The sequence below is a fragment of the Lynx rufus genome, unplaced genomic scaffold (assembly GCF_022079265.1).
Source record: "Lynx rufus isolate CCGP_SWC_20201006 ecotype Redwood Valley unplaced genomic scaffold, mLynRuf1.p SCAF_1, whole genome shotgun sequence".
Taxonomy (NCBI): domain Eukaryota; kingdom Metazoa; phylum Chordata; class Mammalia; order Carnivora; family Felidae; genus Lynx; species Lynx rufus.
Genome location: NW_025814823.1, coordinates 1,699,795 through 1,722,301, shown reverse-complemented (window position 1 = coordinate 1,722,301; position 22,507 = coordinate 1,699,795). Strand labels below are relative to the sequence as shown.

Here is a 22,507-nt window from a genome sequence, read left to right as displayed (position 1 = left end):
TCTTACTCCAACATATTTTTTTTTCCAAATTTTTAATTCCCATTAGGTAACATTTCTATCTAGTCCAACATATTCTATCTGGTCGCTGCTGCCTAGTGATAGATTTTGTAAACTTTTATACAAAAAGTCATTTTTTAAAATGTTTATTTTTGAGAGAGACAGAGCATGAGCAAGGGAGGAGCAGAGAGAGAGGGAGACAGGGAATCCGAAGCAGGCTCCAAGGCTCCGAGCTGTCAGCACAGAGCCCGACGCGGGGCTTGAACTCATGAAGTGCGAGATCATGACCTGACCTGAAGTCAGACGCCTAACCAACTGAGCCACCCAGGAGCCTCACAAAAAGTCATTTTAATGATACATACTTGCTAAAGCAATAGGCATAACCTGGAGAAAGAACAGCTTGGTATTTTTTTAAAACATGGTCAAATCTTTTTTTTAATGTATTTACTTTGAGAGAGAGTGTGTGTGCATATGCACGTGCATGGGGGAGGGGCAGAGAGAGAGAGAGAGAGAGAGAGAATCTCAAGCAGGCTCCACGCTCAGTGCCCAGCCCAATGTAGGGCTCCATCTCACGACCATTAGATGGTGACCTCAGCCGAAATCAAGAGTCGGATGCTCAACCATCTGAGCCACCCAGGCTCCCCAACCTGGTACTTGTTTTTAATGTCACTTGTAAATCATTGAGGCCAATACGTTCTAATACCTCCTGTGTGCCAGGCACCATACCAGGTGCTTTACAAATGGTGTTCCGTCCTCACAGTGACCAAGGAGGCGGCACCACCCATTATCAGTGGGAAACATGGGGCTTAGATTCACCGGGCAGCGCTTCCTGTGAGGAGTGGCCCACAAACACCCAGCTGCTCGGAGAGCCAGTGCCGCTTATATTTTCGCTAGGGGTGGAGACTGCGCCTGGCTTACAGGTATCTCCCAGGGGCTCAGTACCTGGAACACGGCAAGTGCTCGAGAAATATTAAGTGTGTGAATATTCCATTCAGAGAAAAAATACAAAGAAAGGTTGCTTTTCTGGTTCTGTAGAATGGAAAGCTAATTTCTTCCACTGGGAATGTGCTACCGTTTCACAAGCTAAGTTTAGGTAAGCTAATAATACAATAAAATCGTGATCTTTTCTCCAAATGTTTATTCTCCTCTGATGTTTGCACTATTTATATTTGAGGAGTAACTGGAAAACGATACCCAGCAGTGGCAGTGACTGAAAAATTACCCAAACCAGCGGTTTGAAAAGCACTTTTTAACTTACGAATTTGATGTTGTTGAGCTGGCAATGAAAGTTTGCTCCAAACCTTCCACTTTCTGGACAAGAACGTACTCCAGATATACTACCACTAGGGATACCTTTTTTTTTCCACATTCACCACCGCTTCAGAGGTGGAACGGAGAAGAAATTCCCAGACTGTCTAGAACTGTCCACAGCTAGCACTTTCAATTTTGAATTTCTGAATTTTTGGAAAATCTGGATTTTGCTCAGCAATGTGTTTTTCATGTACAACTTCTGTCATTATTTGGCACAAGTTGAAAGTTCTCTCCGTGAACCTTCCCTCCAGATCGAACTAAGGCTGATTCTCGGCAACTAGGAAGCTAAAGCTCCGGGATTCGTGCAGCCCTGAAGCGTGAGAGTGAAAGACACTTCTTGGTTTGGCTGGGGTGTCACGGGAGAGAAGACAGACGGACTTTGCAGGAGCAGTTGATCTTTCAAAGACCAATGAGACTTAATTTAAATCTCAACCACGGAATTAGGATAAAGTGAAGACGGTTAGCTTCCTCTGGAAACCAGCCGAGCCCCAAGAGAAACGCACGCAGCCAACGTACCCTTCATCCACCGTTGCTTTAATGATTTAAAAAGAAATTCTCGCTTTTACAAATAATGGTGTTCAACCTACAGAAGAGACTATGGATTCAGCTCACATCGCAGGGTGTGAAAAAGAGGCCCCCAGTACTGACTTCTGGGAATCGTAAGTTGGCCGGCTTCTCCCATTCGCTAGTTCCTGAGGCCCTGAGACAGACTTGGATTCTTGACACGTGGCAGACACCCCACATTCTACCTCTCGCCTCATCCCTCCACCTCTTACTTGGCCCCACTTGCTTTCAAAGCGAAAACAAATGTCCAGCTGTATGAATCTGCGGCCACACGGAGGCTCCTGAACAAACCAAGTCTGAGATCCCTGGAACCCCCGGCCTGGGGGCGCGAGCAGAGCCCCGGGGCTTCCCTGTCCTCCGCGCGGCAGCCTGCGGAGACCTTCAGCCGAAGCGGGTCACGTTTAGCCCCGTCCGTTCTGGTGTGGTCAGCGACTGGGGCCTGGCCGACCGGGGACGGCCACCGCGCCATCTAAAAAGTTTATCTGAAGATTCCAATCGTGCTTCTGAAAAATCTTGCCAGAGCAAGTGAAAACGAAATGGTTAGAAAATACACGTGACGTAAAAAGTTCTTAATAGAATTGCTCAAACCTCCTTCTATAAAAATAGCTTTTCCTCCGTTGAAAGCAGTGGAATAAAAAGGCAGGTACGTATCCCACCTTTTTAAAGCAACTGCCTTCCGGAAGCACCACCTACCACCTGGCTCCGGAGGGTCCCCCCTCCCCCTGGAGGCCCTGACGGTGCGCGGCGCTGCGGGGAAGGCTCGGAGCCCGAGGGCCGCCGCCGCCGCCGCACGCCGCCTCCAGCCACCTGGGGCAGGTCCCGGCCGCACGCCGCCGCCGCCGCCGCCGGCCTGACGTCGCGTCCCCGGTGACTTCCGGCAGCCTGCCCTGGCCGCCCCGCTGCTTCCGCCCGGAAGGAAAGCGGGGGTGGGAGGGCGGCCGGCCCGGCCCCGCGCAGGCGCGTCCCGTTGACCCCTTCGCTCGCTGCGTCCTCGCTTTCTCGCCTACGACGCGGCTCCGGGGACGCGGGCCTCGGGCAGCAAGGGCCTCAGGGCCGGCCCGGCTTGTCGCCGGGGCCGAGCAGAAGCCTGGCGCCCTGCTTGTCCATGCTGGAGTTGACGGCGTCGGCCTCCTTCTCCTGCTCGGGGACGCAGGTGCAGCCCACGGGCACGGTGACGTACTCCTCGGTGTACACCCAGCGGCCGCCCGCGCAGGCCGAGGTCCGCCGCAGGATGACGGTGGGCATGTACACCGGGGCGCTCCGGAAACGTAGGTCCTCCTCCCCGAAGAGCCCGGTCAGGCAGCCCCTGCACAGGCAGTAGGCCTCGGGCAGGTACTTGGGGTACCTGGCAGGGTCGTAGGAAATTCTGCAGGGAAGAGGGCGCGGGCTCAGTTCGTGCCCTGGGGCAACGGAACACACGACGCGCGGAGAGAGGGCAGCCTCCAAAAGATTTCGGCCTCGGGACCGGTAAGCCCGGGGACCACTGGTTACTGGGGCAGGAAGAGAGGTGGGGCCGGCAGCTAATTCGGCAGGCGGTTAGCGTCCACGCGAGACCCCGATCTAACAGGGCAACCGTGTGAGACCGCCGGATGGCAAGCGGTGAAGACAGGGTTTATAGCTACTCTCAGGCCGTTCCTTGACAACGCTCTCAGAGTCTGCGCTAACATACATGGAAAAGGAAAATGTATATATTCGCGCTAATGCCTGAAATCCATCACCAAAGTTACAGCCTGGCAGAGGCAGCAGGCGGCTTGAGAGAGAGAGGCCGGGGGGCCGGTGAGACAGTGGGGTGCTCACTGACAGGTGACCGGTGCACCCACCAGAACCTGAAACAGCCTCTGTGCCTCTGGCCACGACTTCCAGCCCTGAGCTTTAGAGCAGCGGTCCCCAAGGCCCCAGATCTGCCTCCCCTCCGGCCACCGGGCTCTGCAGCCCCAGGTGGCCTGCCCACACTGGTCTCCAGGAAGGGGCCATCTCTGCAAGGAGCAGACACTGGCCACCCGGGCTCTGACAGAGCCATGGGCCTTTGCTCGAGACACCTGTCCAGAAGGTCACAAGGTAGGCCCTGTGTCCATCTGTCTGTCAGGGTCTGTGTGCCCTCCTCTGTTAAGGGGCCAAAGCCGCACTGGGGAGGGCAGCCTGGCCAGCCCGGAACATTGGGGAAATGAACGCCGGTTTAAGTGTGATCATTTCCATCCTCCGCCAAGGCTCCCTACTTCCTGGTCAGACGCCAAGAACCAACGTGAACACCTACAAAACAGCCTGCCGCCACAACGCCAGAGGAGTGTAGGGCTTGGCGGAGTCAGATGGCTCCCTGGGAGGAAAAAAAAAAAAAAGCACCTTCAGACAGAACTCTACCCTCCCCCCCCCCCCCCGCCATCATCCCCTTCAGTGAGCCAAGAGGCCATCTGGTCACTAGTGGGGACCCAGGGCCCCTCCCTAATGTCCCCTCACACAGGGGATTGCTATGACCCCAACTTCTCACTTCCATTAATCTCCCCATTGAAAACATGTACAGTCCTCTTCTGAATGTTTCTTCCTCTTCTGGAGCCGAGTCGTAGGGACCCTAAACTCTCAGAGTCAGAAGCCATGACTTCTAACCTCTCAAGCCACACGTTCAGCCCTACAACATGCCGAGCCCAGGAGGCCCCCCAGTGTGCCGTGCCAAAGGGGCCTATGATCTAAGCTTTTAAAAATGAGGTGTGCCCAGGGGTGCCTGGGTGGCGCAGTCGGTTAAGCGTCCGACTTCAGCCAGGTCACGATCTCGCGGTCTGTGAGTTCGAGCCCCGCGTCGGGCTCTGGGCTGACGGCTCGGAGCCTGGAGCCTGTTTCCCATTCTGTGTCTCCCTCTCTCTCTGCCCCTCCCCCGTTCATGCTCTGTCTCTCTCTGTCCCAAAAAAAATAAATAAACGTTGAAAAAAAAAAAAATGAGGTGTGCCCAAAGGTTTTTACAGACAAGAACTCTAGGTGTATATGGTTTCTCATCCGGGTTTTGTTAACGCGTGCTCTGAGAGCAGAGTGTGGCTGCACAGGGAGGGACAGTGGCCCGAGCTGGCCCTCACCCTGCAGAGTTTGCACAGCTGTACGTCCTTCAGATGGAAACCCCTCTGGACTGGTTCTCCCATAGGTCCTCGCTGCTAATGACTAAAATTCATCCACAAAGTGAAGAAATTTCCGGTTAAGAAGTGTGTTTGGACCATCCAATTAAAGAACGGGGAGTAGGGGGCTTAGGAGAAGCGGGGGCGGGTGAGCGAGTAGTGGGATGTCCAAGAACAGAGCTGAGGGTTTCTTTCGGAAAGGAGCTAAAAGGTGGGCAGACGGGCAGTGCTGGCCGTGAGTGGGGGCGTGGGGGGTGGAAGCCTGAATGGACTTGAAGCATGGCAGTGCTGGGATCGTTAGACCGACTGGCCAAGAGGCTTCTCCATCGAGAAGCTCGTGTCGGTGAGGCAAGTGTTAACTCTCGGTCAGTGGCTGGATGAGGGTGGGTGGCTCCAGATGTGTCAGGAAAGGACACGGGTTTCTTTTTCTGTTTGGATCCAACATCTTTGGACGTTAGTGGACTGAAGCGCGATTGGGTGGGGAAGAGTCTAGAAGCGGTTATCTTCACACGGCAGCAAGTTTACTCGCCGCCAGCTGCGGGCCATTTACACAGTCCGAAGGAACTCGGGGAGCCGTGCATCCCAGAGCGCAGAGCGGTGGGTGAGCTGGACGGCACCTGCTGCACGTAGACAGAAAGGAGGCCAGGGCGCCCAGGAACCGGCAGGGTGCCACGGAGCAGGAGGGTGACCGTTACACCAGAGGACCCAGGCCCACCTGCCACTAGAGCCTGCCAAGAGGGACATCTCCGGGTACGCGGCCACCGTTTGAATGAGGAGGATGAGGTCAGAGGAGAAGTCAGCGGTGACTCCAAGGCTCCCCTTTGGGGTGCCCAGAAGAATGGGAGCAGCATCGCGGGGAGCAAGGGGGCCTCAGACACAGGTGTCCCTGCTGGGGGCTTAGCGCTCGGTCACAGACCCCTTCCGCTTCCCTCTCAAACCCCCCGGGCGGAGTCAGGGTGAGAGCTGATAAATCTGTTACACGCAAACAGGAGCAGGGCAGGGTGGGGCCGTCTGCACACTCGAGTGATCTCCGAGGCCCCGACACTGAAACTACACCGATCTTGTCTATTCATCCTTCCCTCCAACATGAACACAAAAATAGTAGCTGAAAAAGACTTTCTGAGCTTCTTACCGCTACTCTTTCCTGAGTTCTGCCATCAGGAGCTTTTGGAACGTGGTGAGCTCTCCCCTCGCGAGGACTGACGAAGCTGTCCGCCGTAACGTTCCAGCTTTTTCAGCCTCCTCTGTGAAGCCTCATTCCCACCCCTCACTGGGGTACGCGGGTGAGCTATGGGGGTCCGTGTCGGGAAGAGTCCAAGCCCTTTGCCTTGCCTTCAGAGGCCTCCACCACGTGGTCCCCACACCTCTCCAGCCTTCGTGTCTCGTCCCTGGCGCGTCCCAGCCTCCCGTCATCCCCAAGCAGAGTGCCCCCTGCAAGTGCCGCAGCTAAGCGTTTGCTCGATGCCCTCGCCCCCAAACCAGTGTCGACTCAATGAAATCTTGCCATATTCAGGGTCCAATTCAGATCATTAAAAGTTTTCCAATTCCCCTAGTCAGTTAACCTCTTTATGCCCCACATCCTCCTAACACTGGGTGCCCGTGAGATAGAGCTTCACTTTCTCTACGCCTTCCCCTGGGAGGGAGGAGGCGGGGCCGTATTTCTACTCATCCTTGTGGCCTGGCATGAGAATAAGAGTTCGGTGGCTGGTGAGCTGGTGACAGTGGGTCTGGACCACACAGCTTCCTGTCCTTCATACCCTGAAGTCCATATGAGACCGTAACTTAAAGTTCAAAGGGAAAGGAATTTGTACCGCCTCCAGTCACCTTCAGCATTCAGTCAACACCTGAGTGCCAGTGACGTTTCGGACGGTGAGGATGTAGGTGAAACACATATCTACTGTACGTCCGGGGAGACAAATGCACACACACTTAGAGGGTGTGTCCAGCCATGGCAGCGGGGGAGGCTTCCCAGCAAAGGCGGTTCCTGGGTGGATTCGTCCAGATGAAGAGGGGAGAAAGGGTAGTTAGGGCACAGGGCAGAGCCTACAGTGGAGGGACTAAGTCGGTGTTAGGAACCACGGCCTAGACGGGGAACTACAAGATGGGCTGGAGCCATCTGTGGAGCCTGGGTCATTAGGAGGCCTCCAATTCACGGCCAAATTTGGATTGGACCCTGAAGGCAATGGGAAGGATGTTAAAAAGGTAAGTGATCCAATCAGATGGGATTTCAGACAGATCTTTCAGACTACGGGGTAGAAGATGGTCTGGATTCCTTGAGAGAGATACTGGCTGCAGGTGGAGATTTTTAAATTATTAGCATATAGTTAATGGTGGTTAAGTAAGATCATTCAGGGGAGTGTATGGAGAGACAAAATGAAAGATAGGGAAAACCAAATTTTTTTTAGTTGTATAATTTTTTTTCGGTTTTTCAAAAATTTTTTACATTTATTTTTTTAAATTTATATCCAAGTTAGCGTATAGTGCAACAATGATTTCAGGAATAGATTCCTTAAGGCCCCTTACCCGTTTAGCCCGTCCCCCCTCTCACAACCCTCTGTTTGTTCTCCATATTTAAGAGTCTCTTATGTTTTGTCCCCCTCCCTGTTTTTACATTATTTTTGCTTCCCTTCCCTGTGTTGATCTGTGTCTTAAAGTCCTCATATGAGTGAAGTCATATGATATGTGTCTTTCTCTGACTAATTTCGCTTAGCATAATACCCTCTAGTTCCATCCACATAGTTGCAAATGGCAAGATTTCATTCTTTCTGATTCTCAAGTAGGGGAAAGCCAACTTTTAAGGGAGAAGATGTCCCATTGTCGAGATTGCCAGAATCAGGAGTGGCGTTCCCTGAGCCAAGGAAGGCAGATGCTTTAGAGGGGCTAGTCAAAAACTGGAGTTGATTGGGCTGGTTTACTGGAAATATAGGGACAGAGGAACACGTTAAATGGCACCGTGAGGATATGACCAACAACATACAGAATGTGGGAAACTCAGCACATGTTTGTTCCAAGCGGGAAAGGGAAGAACCCAAAAGAGCACTGAGTAGAGTGACCTAAGCCCCGGGCATGGGGTGTCGCTGGCCTGCTTTACACCTGCTGTCTCGGTGCAGTCGTGAGTCGAGCAGCCTCCTACTTGCAGTGTCTCCTTTTGGATGAAATATTATGGCTGCTTAAAAAACTTATCCAACCCAAACTGAGGGACGTTCAACAAAACAACTGACCACACTCTTCAATGCCACAAGAGACAAAGACCTGAGGGACTGTTGCAGGCTGAAGGCCACTAAAGGGTCCGGACCACCAGAGGCAACGCGTGAGCCTGGGTTAGATCCTGGAGCAGAAAGGGGGTACTGGTGGGCTGCCCTGAATAAGGTCTCCAGATTATAGTACTGTCGTCAATGCACGTTTCCTGCTCTTGATAATTCTGCTAAGTTATGATGCTGACGTTTGGGGGATCTGGGTAAAGGGTACATGGGAATTCTTTGTACTGATTCCACAAATGTTTTTTGTTAGTTTGAAACTATTTCAAAACACAGACTTAAATAATATAACAGAAAAAATACAGAGAAAAAATTTTTAAGTTTAAAAATGCTTATAATCGAGGAATTTTGACCTGACTGAATATTAGAAGATATCAGGGAAGTATTAACCTCCAGTGTGTTAATGGTACTGTGTGGTTTTATTTAACAGAGTCCTTATCTTTTCGAGATACACATGAAATACATGAGCGTTCACACACACACACACACACACACACACACACAAATAGTGCTAAATGCTTGTGAAGTTACACAGTGCCCTGGGAATTTGCCAAATGGAAGGTCTGTAGTGATTATTAATTCGGCAGAATTTTTAAGCTCCCAAGGTAGGCACTGGGAGAGGGTGTGGCCCCTCCATGAATGCTCAAGCCAGCCCCCCAAAGCAACACAAAGCCCACAGACCACCCTGAACGTGCGGGTGGCTCAAGGCTACCGCGCCAGGGAAGTCCGAGGTGGCTTTAGAGAACAAGGAGGGCTGAGTTGGACGAGGGAGGGGGAGGAAGTGCTGAGCAACCCACCCCCAGGGCAAGAAAGCTGGAGCCCAGGTGGGTGGGAATCTGCGAGCAGGTGGCTGCAGCTGGAGTCATGCCTAAGTGTGCAGGGGGTGAAGATTTAATAAGAAATGTGACGGGTACAGGAGCCTTGAAGATCAGAGCAAAAAGTCTGACTCTCCTTTCCAGACCACCAGAAGCCACACAAGGACCCGAAGCACGTAGAGACATGATCAGTGGATGTTTAGAGAGATCATTCTGATAGGGGCATAGACCCACGTCCAGGACAAAATCAAGGCTGGGGCAGCCTCTTCAGACTCAGTTTCCTCCTCTGGAATGCTCGTGTGACCAGGGGGCATCAAACATCCCTTTCGATTCCAAACAACTGGGATTTGTCTTTCTCTGCACCATAGCGCGCACGTACCGACCCATGTACCAACCCACGTACCGTCTGTTAATGACGGGAGAACTGACAGTCACCTGATGCTGTGATGGTCAGACGGCTCATCTGACAAAATATCTACCCCACCCCTACCGGGCAAGTCCCCCCAGACTGAAATTTCCACTGTCACAGTAACACCTCTGGGCTAAGGCATTGTGACAGAGACATCTGCCTGCCCCGGCCTCTGCCCGGTCTGTGGGACACAAAACATAGTAAGAAGGCGTAAGCACTGATGGTTTTCAAATCGTGGTTTTATGACCAGGAGGTTTCTCTTCAAGTAGAAATGAGCTACCAAAGGAGGGGACACGATGCATATCGCACCCCGACACCCAGTATTGTAGGTATCGACGCCAGCAAGCACCGTGGAAGACAAAAAGCTCAAGACAGACACACTGTGAAGGACACTAGCTGGGGGAGGGAAAAGAGGTCAGGAGAAAAGGTCTGGAAGCTCAGAGGGCCAGGGGACAGACACGAAGCCAAAACCTGTCACCCCAGCCCCCTGCCTCGAGACTGAGGAAATTACCAGCTTGGAGTGCTTCCTGGTTAAGGAAAGCCGCCACAAAAACGAGACAGAAGAAACTCCAACAGGGAGCCTTTGCTCTTACCAAACATGGAAATGCAATCCAGCGAGAACCCCGCACGGCTGTCTTGCCTCCTCGTAAGCAATAATTCTTTTGTCTTCACATTTTCTGCATGCTGCCCCGTGGAAGCTTGGCACGGGAACATACTTGAAACAAATCAAGTTTTCCCCTCTGACGGGATCCAAAAGTGTCCCTGGGGCCACGTGTGAAGCTTGGCTTGAGCGCGTGACAGCTGGCCCAGCTTAATCCAAGAACAAAGGACAAGTCCTCCAGGGATGATTAGAGGTGATTGAAACTGAGCTTGGAGAGGAATGTAAGTGGCAGAGGAGACAGAAAAGAGCACTGCCCCTGGGACCCTGAACTCGGTAGGAAACAATTCGAAGCGGTTCCGCGAGGACTGCCACCGGGAGAACAATGAGTACATTCCAGCAGACAGACCGCAGCCACGCGCTGCGCTCTATCTGATGCCCAAGTACAGCCGTGGGATTTACTGGCACAAACCGGCCGGCACGGCTCACCTTCCCGCTTTGCGAAACACAGACTTATTTTGATCTCAAAACAGCAGAGGCCCAGTATGATTGCTTCGCAGCCATTCCAAGACCCCAAACCCAGGTACAAAGTGGGAGAAAATGCCTTCTCCAGTTCAGACTGGAGACCCACAAGGGCCGAAAACGAAGCTGCCTCAGGGGTCATGGTTTGCCAGACCGTAAGGTCAATGAGTTCAGCTCAATAGACGTTTTTTTAAGGGCGGGATGGAGTCAATACGAGACTTGAACCTAAAATTTCAGCCCAATTTAGTTACCGACGGTGACATTGGGCAAGTCATGGCCCCTGCCTGGTTCTTTGTGGTTGAGTGGATGGGTCTGATCCAGGCTACTTCCCCGAGCTTCTTGATGGCAGGACTGTTAATGTGGTATTTTTTATGTCTTCTGCTTAGAAAGGACACCGTAATCCATGGAGTTTCTGAGATACCAGAGAATTCCCCAAATTAATCTGGAAAGTCAGTGCAGTTCTAAGCAAAATCCCCGTAGATTTTTCTTAGAACTTGACAAGCTGATCCTAAAATTCGTAGAAAGAGAAAAAGCCCAAGAATACTCTAGACAATTTTGAAGAAGACGGAGGGGGACTCGCTCTACCAGCTATCAAGACCTTCTGAAACCACAGTAATACAAAGACATCTGGCAGCCCTCGGAGAAAGCTGAGGATAAGCAACTTCCCTTCCTGAGAGCTAAGATTCCTCTGAAAAATAGCCGTCTTCCTGCCCGGAAGATAGGCAATAAAGAGAAGGCAGAAGCAAGAATTTCCAAACCGTGGTTTTCGGACCACCTGCATAAGAACCGCGTGGGAGTCTGTTAAAAACAGATTCTCACACTTGACCCTTGAGTCAGGAGCTCCACATGCCGAGAAGCTGCCCAAGTGACTCGTCTTGCTCACTTGAAGTGGGGACACCGACCAACCGTCAGCAAAGTCGGCGACATCCCCGGGAGGTGGTTAGCCATATGTAGATTGACTGCGTTGACGGCAAACAACCGATGATTGCCTTTTCCCAAATTTCGTGATCCCACCAGTTGCAGGAGTCTAACTAATGCAGAAGGTCACTGTTCACCCAACACGCAGTTGGCATTGTAGAGGATGGTGTGCAGATCTCACTTGCACTTCGCCGGAGACACACAAAAGAGCTTCCGGAACCAGTGATCACTGTTCCCCCACCCCAGAGATCTGCAATTCACGGCCCCGGCGTGGGGCCGGGGTGTTGGTAGTTTTTTAAAGCCCCCTAGATAATTCCAGAATGCAGCCCTGGCAGAGGCCATTACGTCTCCAGGTCTAAGAGAGATAATGAGTCACTGAGATGGGGTTTGTGTAACCTTCCAACCTTGCCTTTTCCCTTTGGAACCAGCCCCACAGCTGGGAGGGGGTGGTTATGAGACCATGGGGGAAAGAATGGTGCGTGACGAGGCCCAGAGCTGTTCGCCCGCCAGGGAGTAGCCGGGGTCATGAGGACCACAAACAGATTCCCTCCACTGGAAAGCTGTGGCCAGCAGCCCGAGCTGCACCCCCGCCTCCATTCCCCGAGGCCTGAGAGGGCCAAGATCTTCAACGCATGCTGCCAAGGAACTCTGGAAAATGCTCTTCTGGCCCCTCCAGGGAAACATCAGTTGTGCATTTCTCCCGAAAGAGGACATGGAAAAAATGGGCCCGGGAGAGCAAAGTCTGACCTGGCACCTGATGCCGGGAGTCAGAGCCCCAGCGGGCTTCACCTGGCCCTCTTCGCCGGCCAAGGAGAGTTAGGGGTCAGCCCTGCCCCTGTGTGGGGACTGAGGTTAACTTCGCTGTGATCCTGAACTTGGCATCGGGGTCGGCCCTGAAGCCCAGCCAGCGAGGCAGGCTCCAGAACTGACCCGGCTCTCCTGCCAACCGGGCTGGCTCCGGGCTGCTGGGAACCTGGAAGGGCTCCGCCTGTCCGTCTTCTCCCTTTATTCAAGGGGGAAACTGAGGCACCCACAGGGCGAGGGGCTTGTCCAAAGTCTTCTGCTCACCTAGCTCAGCCCCGCGCACTGCCCTGCCCGCACAGGCCAGCTGCAGCTGCGCGAGTCTGCTCTGCAGAGGGGAGAGGAGGGGGGTAGTCGGTAAACTAAACCTACAACCAGAAAATCCATTGACGCCACGTAAAATCCGCTCATCCGGGCGATCAGGGAAGCCTGGAGAGACAGTGATGGCTTGGAAAAGAATGTGGAAGACAATTTAGAGAAAACGCTTTCCCAGAGGAAGGGGGAGAAAGGGAAATCAGAATGAGGGCCAGAACTGCTCAAAGGGTTTCATTCTTTTGTCACGGCAGATGCCACACATTCAGTGCAGCTGGGAAATATCTCTTCAAAGGAAAAACATAGCTCATGCCCACGGGGTGGCTTAACTATCTGCAGAATTTGGGTTCAAAGCCATCTTTGATGTGTCCGTCCTTGGGGCAGGCGAAGCTCCTGCGTGCAGAAGGGTGGCGCCCACCTTGATCTGAAACGAACCAGCTGTTGCCATTCATTGGTTACGAGGAATAATTTATATCAAAACATTAGCTTAGACTCTGTTTAATTCTGGAAGAGTCCTCAAGTAGATCACTCTCTTTGACCTCATTAATTTGGTGAGCAGGGCACTGTCCTTCAGAATCTTCATGTGTCATTTCTGGAAGACAGACACCGTAAGGAATTTCACTTCGTGGTATGTGTGTTCCTTCCAGGACTTGGCTCAATGTTTCTGTTGGTATTAACGGTACAGACATTCTATTCAGGTGAGGAAATTTGGAAGAGGTGACGATGGGATGAAATATTATCGTCATCCCTGGCTGCTCTCAGAATGCCAGAGCAAAGCCCGGGCAGTTGAAGAAAATAACTATCAAAGCAAAACCACGAGCGCATCTATTTTCAGAAAGAGAGACTTTAATCCCATGACAATGCTCCGTGACAATGCTCTTATTTTTACCCGGGGAAGCAGTGATAGGTGCAGTAGAGCCTGCAGTATTGAGTAGCTCGGAGAAAAAAAAATCTACGCGGTACTGAGGCGAATCAAAGGTCACATCCATAAAGAGCTTTTTGGGGGCGAAACACCAACATTTCTTCAACGAGGTGCTGCGGCTCCTTCTCTACAACGCGGGGCTCGCTGAGCAGGGCACCCCCTCCCCCCGCCGCCTTGCCCGCCGTGACTGGAGACCCCCCACCGGGCAGCGGGGGGGGGGGCGCTGCTCTTGCCCTGTCCCCCCTCCTCCCCGCCCCTCCCCCGGCCCTTCCGGTCGTGCGCCCAGCGGCACCTGTGCCGACGCACCACGTACAGATACCCCTCGGAGGCAGGCAGGCTTTCTAGTTGGTTCTGAAGCCGTTCGAATAACCGGAAGATTTGAAGCAGGGACGCTGGAAAAAGTGAACTTGTTGAGGGGAAACGTTACTAACGACCGAGACAGGACGCCCCCAGTTCCAAAGATCGCCCGGGACAGGCCTCCCCGAGAAGCCAGGCCCCGGGCGCGGGAGACGGCGGGTCGGCGCGGCGCCGCCCCCTGTCGGTCACGGTGGGCGCGGCGGCACCGCCGAGGTCCCGGGCCGTGGCCCCTCCCTCCCCGTGGGGACCCAAACGTGCGAGTGCCCCAGGGGAGAGGGGCATTTGAGAGAAAGATGACATTTTAAAAGGGGGCTGGGTGCAGCGGGGATAACTTCAGCATTACACTCCCAGCGTTTCTCTCTTTCTCTAGTTAACGCTCATTCCTCTCACGCTTGTAAAAGCGACACGACGAGGGGAAAGTGGTGTGAAAGGCGGTGCCCGGTGCAGGCAGGAGGCCAGCGGCAGGGACTGCGCTCCGAGCACCGCCCGGGCTCGCCAGGATTTGGAGTGGACGCCAGCGCTGCTGCCGTGGCCGCCCCGGGAGACGGGACGGTTGGGGCTGGCTGGCCCGACGGGCTGCAGCGGGGGAGGCGAAAATACGCTTCCCGTTCCAACCCTTCCCGAGTGCGGCGTTGCTAAACATCCGACGATCGCCCGACCGGAACGTGAAGGTCGTCCCGGAAATGGGCATCGCCGGTCTGGCCCAGGGGGCGGTGGTCACCTCGCCCGACCCACGCGTGAGCCGGAAGCTGTTGCTGCTGCCGTGCCCCTCTTCCTGCAAGTCACCTGCTGAAAGCTCTGGAACTAGGGAGTGGGGCCAACTTGGGTTCTGCACGGGCACGGGAAAATACCAGCCTAGCCCCTCTGGCGCGGGTGCCGTCGGACTCTCCTTTGGCTGTTCCCCCACCCCCACGGCCCCTGCCACCCGCGGGAAGGATCTGCCCCCTGGGGGTCTCACCGCGTCTTCCAGCTCCAGGGTGGTGGCTGCCTGTGTCTTTCTTTTTCTTTCTTCTTCTTTTCTTTTTTTTTTTTAATATTTATTTATTTTTGAGAGAGAGAGAGAGACAGCATGAACGGGGGAGGGGCAGAGAGAGAGAGGCAGACAGAATCCGAAGCAGGCTCCGGGCTCCGAGCTGTCGGCACAGAGACCGACGCCGGGCTCGAACCCACAAACCGGGAGATCATGACCTGCAGCTTAACAGACTGAGCCACCTAGGCGCCCCACGTGGGCTGTTTCTAAGTCACTCGCTCCCCCAACCCCCCCCCCCCCCACAGTGTCCTGTTCTCTCTCTTCTTTCCTACTCCCCCTGTTTCTTCTTTCCATTTCTTCCTTGCCCTTCCTCTGATCCTGGAGTTATTGTCAAATAAATTTAGGTGCAGTCTCTTAAATTCCCAGGAGGAAAAGAGTTATATAGAAAAGCAGTAAAGCTTAAAATTAAATTGTTGTGCATGACTCCTATCCTAGAGAAAAGCTATCTTTAGACCACGACCCAAAATTGAAAAATATAAACAACTTAAAAATTATTTCGAGTATCGGTAGGTGTTTATTTTTGAGGTTTCAACGTAAATGAGTGATGTGTACCTTAAACCTTAATAAACCTCAATGTTCTTCCAATACATTTCTTACTATGTCAATTTGGCTTTGAAAAAAAAGCTTAATGAGCAATCACATGGATTTTATTTTTGGCATTTTGTTTCTAAAGCTTAAGAGAAACAAACATGATGCCACAAAGTAAATGAGAAAATATTTTTATATTCTGGAAGTTGAATGCTGCTTTTCTTACTAGCATACTGATGGGAAGCGTGGGCTCTATGGAATCAGAGGTCCGGGTTAGGCCCTGGCTCTACCATTTAATGCCTGTCCCCTGGGCCGATTTCATGCCCTGTCCAGGCCTGGGTCCTCGGACGCAGCACAGCCCAGCTGTGGGGGCACCAGGGCTCCATCGGATCTGCGGGGCCTCCTCTGGAAGCCCTACGGCCTGTCAGGGCCGTTCTTTTCAGACCAGTGCCCTCCCCACATCGAAGGCCGTTGTTACCTGCTGAATTTTGTTTCTTCACTATCTGCTTTTTCCTCACAGTTGGAGAATCTCCCTTTCTTCTCTCAATTTAAAAATTAAGATGTTTTTGAAATAAAAAACACATGCACATGGCCGAAAATTCGAAGGTAACAAAGGAGTGAAAAGTAAGAGTCCTTCCTACTCTCTGTCCCCGATTTCCAGGCTCCCCCCCTCCAAAAGGCACCATGATAACCAGGCTCCAAAGGGGCCCCAGTGTGTGTGTGTGTGTGTGTGTACATTTTCAAGTACCACTTTATACATGCATATGTTATGTGACAGCTTGTCTTCCAGCACACAAACGCAGGCAGCCTGCCGTCCTCACTGCACTGCACGTTGCCATATCCGCCTGTGTGCGGTGATGGGCTGTCCGCCTCAGGCGGGTGTGCAGCCACCCCATTCCTCTCTCTGGCTGTTTTTGTCCAACTGGTTGCCTTTTGGGGGAGGTTGGGATGGAACTGCTGGGTCGAATTTGAAGTGTGGACAGCTAATACCCGCTTGTCCCGATTCGTATCCTCTGCGGTATGAGAATGCCTTCCCCCGCCTTGCCAAGAGAGCCTGACGGGCACCCCCAAAATAAATAAAGGTTTCTCGGCATTGTTTTGATATGCATTTCACTTACGGTGCCTGAAACTGGGCATCTCTCGGTGTTCCACACGACTGCCATTCGATCCTCCTTCCCCAGGAACCGGCCACAGCTTCTGTTCCTTGTTTCAGTACACATTTTTGCCACTGGTTTACAGGAACTCTTTAGGAAAGGAGCCCTTTGGGACGTGGGTTACGTCTCCCAGTTTGCCTCTGTATCTTTCTAATTTTATTTTACTTTTTATTTTGCCAAGAAGAAATGGCATATAATTGTGTAACTGAATTTATCGGTCTTGTCTTTTACGGCTTTGGGGGTCTGTGAGCTACTCTCTAACGCTCCACTCCAAGGCTGTAAATATAACTGACCATGTTTTTTACGTGTTTGTGGTTGTATTTTTACATTTAAATCTTTGAATCATTTGGAATTTATTTATTTATTTGTACACGGAAGTGAGATAGAACCGTGTTTTTTCCAGCTGGTCACTCAGTTGTCCCAACACCATTTATGGGATGATCCATCCCTGCTAAAAGTAAAAAGCCAGCTTATAATCCAGATTTCTGTTTTAAATTCCATCGTATCCACCTCAGTGGTCCTTTCTGTGCCTTTCAGTATTTCTGACCGACAGTCCGTTTCCCCGTCCATCCTCCTTAAGAGTTCTGACTGTTTCTAGCCTTAAATACCACTTCCAATTCCAAGCTCACGGCTGCACGGGGGAGCACGCTCTTCCCCCAGGTTACACGGGCACCGCGACACCGCGAGGAAACCGACCCTATCCTTCCACACACCTTCTACACGCAAGAGCTTTGGAGCTTCCCGCGCACTGCTTTTCCCAGGCTCCCAGGGACTCAGGAGGCAGTGAGAAGTGGTCAGAGGCCAGGAGGGCGGAGCCGGCTCCCGGCGGGAGAAGGCCGGGCCTGCGTCAGCACCCAGCAACGTGCAGTCCCGACCAGTGCCCATCCCTCGAAGACTGTCCTTCCTTCCGAGGGGGACAGCCTCCGTTCGCTCACCGGGGGAGCAACTGCCTCGCCGTCGCTAACGGTAAGACAGATAACGCAGATGATGCCACCAGCCACCTGATGCGGACGTAACCCCCGCTCCCCGGCTCCGCACAGCACAAAGGCTCCACGGGCAGACCCGGGCAGCCTAGGCCAGGACCGCTCCATGCCGTGTGTTGCTCTTGTCCGTGACCTCCCTTAGCCATTCCCTCCTCCCTGCGGCTCCTGGATCTTTCCTAGGGGACACAGGTGTCAGTCCCTAGGAAAGGTAGTAAGGACGACTCAATTTAACGTACTATGCAGAATTCTAGGGCTGACAACGCCTGACCCGTGCTCCAGCCCCGATCTCTCCTTCGGCCTGCCACCTGCGGGCCACGTGGTCATTCACGCATCTGCTCCTCTCGGGCACATAAAACTCAACGGGCCTAGTGCTGAATTTACTTCCTTCCAAAAAATGCTCCTCATTCACTTTTTCCATTTTGCTTAAACACCATCAACAGTCCAAGCCAGCAATGTGGGACGTGCCCAACAAGAGGTCTTGAAAAATCACTGCTGTGTGTTACGCTTCTGCCTTTCGGCCCGCAGCCTAGCCTGGGAGGCATCTATTTGCCAGGAGAGATTAGAATTCATTGTAGAAAAATGCAGAGGTAGCACTTCTGTCTGGAAAAGCCAAGCTGTTGGAGAGAGATCTTCCAAGTTTCTTTAATGCTATTTAGCATATCAAAGGCATAACATGAGGTTGGAGGAAGAAGGATGATATAAAAGTCCACCCTTTTGGGCTGTGGGAATGGCGGGAAGAAAGAGGGAAAGCAAGAGAATGAAGCCACCATAATGAATGGTTCAACATGTGTGTCCTGAGGGCATCAGGTGAATGAAGAGATGGTGAAGGCAGGAGGTGGGGTTCTGGGCCCACCGTCCATGATGGGAGGGAGCTCAGCCACAAGGGAACTCGGTTCTTTGCCCAGTAGCCAGGAGAAGGTAGGCCCACTGACCAGCAGGTGGAGGCTTGGAGAGGCCTAGATTGGTTTCAGACAAAATCATTACATTTTCTCTGCACATCTTTTTTTTTAAAGGTTTCTTATTTATTTTTGAGAGAGAGTGTGAGCAGGGGAGGGAAGAGTGAGAGGGGGACAAAGGACCTGAAGTGGGCCAGACAGCAGAGAGCCCGATGTGGGGCTTGAACTCACCAACCATGAGATCATGACTCGAGCCAAAGTCCCACGTTCAACCGACTGAGCCACCCAGGCAGCCCTCATCTATCTATCTATCTATCTTTATTTATTTAGAGAGGGGGGTTGGGGCAGAGAGAGAGAGAGAGAGAGAGGGAGAGAGAGGGGATTCCAAGCAGTCTCTACTCTGTCAGCATGGAGCCTGATGGGGGCTCCATCCCATGAACCCCGAGACCATGACCTGAGCCGAAATCAAGAGCCGGATGCTTAACCGGTGGAGCCACCCAGGCGCCTCTCTCTGCACATCTTAATAGCTGTGTGGACTAGAGCCTGGAGGCATTACACGTGTTCTACCCTGTCCTTCCCCCTCACTCCCACGTATGATCAGCATGCATCACGTCCTGTCACTTTCACTTCTGTAAGTAGTATCTTTCAAACGGATCCCAGTCTCCTTTTCTCCCCTGCCACCGCCTGAGTTCAAACCCTAACTGCCTTTTGCCGGAAGTACTGCGCTGCGTTAGTCCGGCGTCTCCCCCTCCCCTCCCTCCCTCATCAGGGAGGGCTTCCCAAAACACAAAGCGGTCACACGACCTCCCTGATCAAGACACACCCTGCAGGATGCATTTCGGACTGGCGGCGTTGCTCCTAAGGCCGAACCTAGCTCCCGCTCCCTCTGCAGCCACTGCCGGCCACGCACAAGCACACCCGCCCTCCGCTTCTTCAGGCTCTTCCCCCTTCCCATCAGCCACTGCTTCCCTCGGGCCCACCCTTGTCCTCGCTCTTTCACTGAGGCCTCTTCCACGTGTGGCGGTGTCCGGCTGGCTGTGAGCCCCTCGACGGCGATGACAGTCCGCCGAAACAGCGGGGAAGAGGACAGTCGCAAGTGCGCGCCGGACACACTCCGGCCTCACTACTCCCTGCTCAGGCCCCAGGGCACCCCGGCCTGCCTCGCGCGCTGCTCCTTTCTTCCGAGATGACCCCTCTACCAGGCCAGTCTCGGAATCACGTCCACTCTCCGGCATCCGTTTCCAACGCCACTTCGATCCCCCGCACCGCTCGACACCGTCCCACTCTGCGGCTTTCGCGTCAAGTCACGTGCTGCCTCGCACGACGCTTTCTTTCCCAATTACCCCCCACGCCTCCCTTAGACTACACTCTCAGAGGATGGGCCCCTGACGGTTCAACGCTCGGCAGCGCCTGGACCGCCACGGGCACTCGAGAGGTCTGTGGCCTGCCACACCAGGACTTCCACGCAAGCGCCTCCCGTACAAAGCGCTGGAAAACTTCATGAAGAACCACCTGGCTTGGTCCTCCGCGTAGCCCATCGAACTACACACCTGGCCAAGCACAGGTACTCAAGAAACGTCCGTTCCACACCCTACAGCGAAACGGTAAAGAGCGGGAAGCACGTTTCCTCCCAGGGAGGCGACAGGGCTTCCGTGGGCACGAACCGCTCCCCACCCAGGTTCTGCACCTGCTCCGCCCCTCCCCCCCCCACCTGCCCTTCGTCGCCCCGTCCGCCCGGCCTCGGACCCACCTAGCGCCCTCCGCCCCACCCGCCGCCTCCCGCCTCCCGCCGGCCCCGCCCCGCCCCACCTGCCCGCCTCCCGCGCGCCCCGCTCGCCCCGCCCCTCTCGCCACCCCGCTCGCTTGGCCCCCGCCCGCCCCGCCCCGCGCGGCCCCACCTGCCCCGGCCCCGCCCCGCCCCGCCCCGCCCGGGCCCCGCCGCTCACCTGTAGGCCCACGGCGACACGCTGCGCAGGTTGGTGGGCGGCCGGAAGCGCCGGTCGCCGGGCCTGCCCCCTGCCGGGCAGCTCGCGTTGCGCGCCTGCTCGCGCGGCCCCAGCTGCAGCGTGTGGTGGAAGGCGCCCAGCACGCCGGCCGCCAGCCGCCCGTACAGCTGCTCCAGGAGCTCCTCGGGCCGCTCGGCGCAGCCCCGCGGCCGCGCCGGGCGTCTGCTCGCCCTCAGGGCGCCCGCGGCCCGGCCCGGCGCCAGCGCCAGCAGAACGCCGACCGCCAGCATCCAGACCTGCGAGACAGGCCGCCGCTCAGCGCCCGCGCCCCGCCGCGGTCTGGGAGCCGGTGGGCGCCCCCGCCCCCGCCCCCCCCCCCGCCCCCGTCGCGCCGCGGACCGTGAGGCCCGCCCGGAGGATGGGTGCCGACCAGACGGGCCCCCGAGCGCCGCCCCCGCCCGCCCGCCGCCCCAGGGGGCCCCGGGGCCCTGCCCAGCGCCGGCCCGCGCGCCCCGGGCCGCCGCCGCCGCCGCCGCCCCGAGCCGGGGGCCGCGCGGGGGGCGGCTGCGGGGTGCGCGTGTGCGTGTGCCTGCCGGGCTGCTGCGCGCTGGGCTGCGAGTGCCTCTGACGGCCGCCCGCGCCGCTTACCCCCCGCGCGCGCCATCCCCCCGCGGCGGCGACGACCTCGACGCTCCGCTCGCCGCGCCCGGCCGGCCAGCGACGCCGCAGCCCGCCGCCCTCAGACTCACGCCCCCACACCCTCGTCATCCGCCCGCCTCCCTCCCGCGGGGGCCGCGCGGCCGAGGAGGGGCCGGCGCGGGGTCCGGGGTGCGGGCCGCCCCCCGAACCGGACTCGGCGGCGGGAAGTCCCCTCGGGCGTCTCCTCCCCCCGCGTCGGCAGGCGCGCGGGGACGGGCGGGCGGCACGAGGTCGGCGGACCGGGGACCGCGGCGGGGCCGCTCCGCGCGCGTCGGGGACTGGCGCGCGCTCGCCCCTGCTGGACTGCGCGAGCCCGGGACCCCCCCCGCCCCCGCCCCCGCCCCCGGCCGTCTGGAGGACGGCGGCGCCGACTCGCACCGGGCGACTGTCGCGGCTCCCGAGGCCCGGGACGTGTGCTGCGCGGCGGCCGGGGAGGAGAGGCCGGGGTGGCCGGCCCGGCCGAAGGAGGCCCGCGAGGAAGGAAGGACCCGGCCTGCAAGCCCCCACGGCTCGAAAGTGGGTTAGGGGAGAAAGGTTGCGGCTCAGGGCAAAACGATTCTTCTCGCAATGAAAGCTCTCCGAGAACAGAACGGGCCATCTGGAAAAGGAATGAGCTAAGACCTAGAAGGATTCTCCTCTTGAGGACGACTTCCTCTTCCGAGACTCCGTAGTTCTAAGAAATAACTATGTTAGCGATCACAAAGTCTCCTTTTCACAGGGTGAGAGGCCGTATTGCCTTTCCCGTCAACACTCATGAAATGAACCTTCTGTGCCTCTTCTAGCAACTCTAAAATCAAAGCACTACATCTGTAACCCAACTTGTGTTTTTACGTCTGTGAGTGGGCATCCCCCGGTCTGTTACGCTGTTGGCGGACTCCTACTCCGTGATACCTGTGAGTGCAAGTGGTCTTGTAAAATAAGCCTAACAGTCTGTGAATAAATTAAAACAAAAGTATTTAAATGGGGGAACTAGAGACTCCAAGAACACAAGAAAACTTGCTCGTTTGTTCATTCTACAAAATGATGCTTTTTAGGTGGCAGGCTAATGAGTCAACGGCCGTTTTACAGAAGTCCTTCGCAAATGAGAACAAAAAGACTGATACCAGCCGAGAGTGTAGAAAAGAGGTAATTTATGGCTCCCTAAAGGGTCTGAAGCTTTGGTATTTGACTACCCTGGTTGTCTACGAGGTAATTTGTCCACTTGATTCCACTACGTTTCAGTTATGCTGTGTAGAAAAACAACCCTTTTACATGCCTTGAACGTTGTGTAACTGAAGAGTTTCGGAATTACTGCTAAGAATCCCACTGAAATCTCCATTTTAAGCAATTTAAGCCATTTACAGCCCTTGGTGAGTAAACATTTGAGGTTATAAAACACTTTTTTTTCTGA

At 54.8% G+C, this 22,507-nt stretch overlaps 2 protein-coding genes across 2 annotated transcripts in view; one reads left to right on the top strand and one right to left on the bottom strand.

Annotated features, from left to right (window-relative positions):
• The window catches only part of EEF1AKMT1 (EEF1A lysine methyltransferase 1), a 31,870-nt gene extending 27,653 nt beyond the window's left edge, over window positions 1-4,217 (top strand). The window contains exon 5 of the mRNA XM_047077602.1: window positions 1,172-4,217. Coding sequence (XP_046933558.1) covers window positions 1,172-1,236 — 65 coding nt within the window. The 3' untranslated portion in view covers window positions 1,237-4,217. The remainder of the gene's footprint in view (window positions 1-1,171) is intronic.
• On the bottom strand, window positions 2,920-20,771 carry IL17D (interleukin 17D). Its single transcript, XM_047077625.1, has 2 exons — window positions 20,419-20,771; window positions 2,920-3,238 (listed from the first exon to the last, which is right to left on the bottom strand). The coding sequence occupies exons 1-2, from the start codon at window positions 20,706-20,708 to the stop codon at window positions 2,920-2,922; spliced, it is 609 nt and encodes a 202-aa protein (XP_046933581.1). The 5' UTR covers window positions 20,709-20,771.
• Window positions 20,772-22,507: the final 1,736 nt, after the last annotated feature.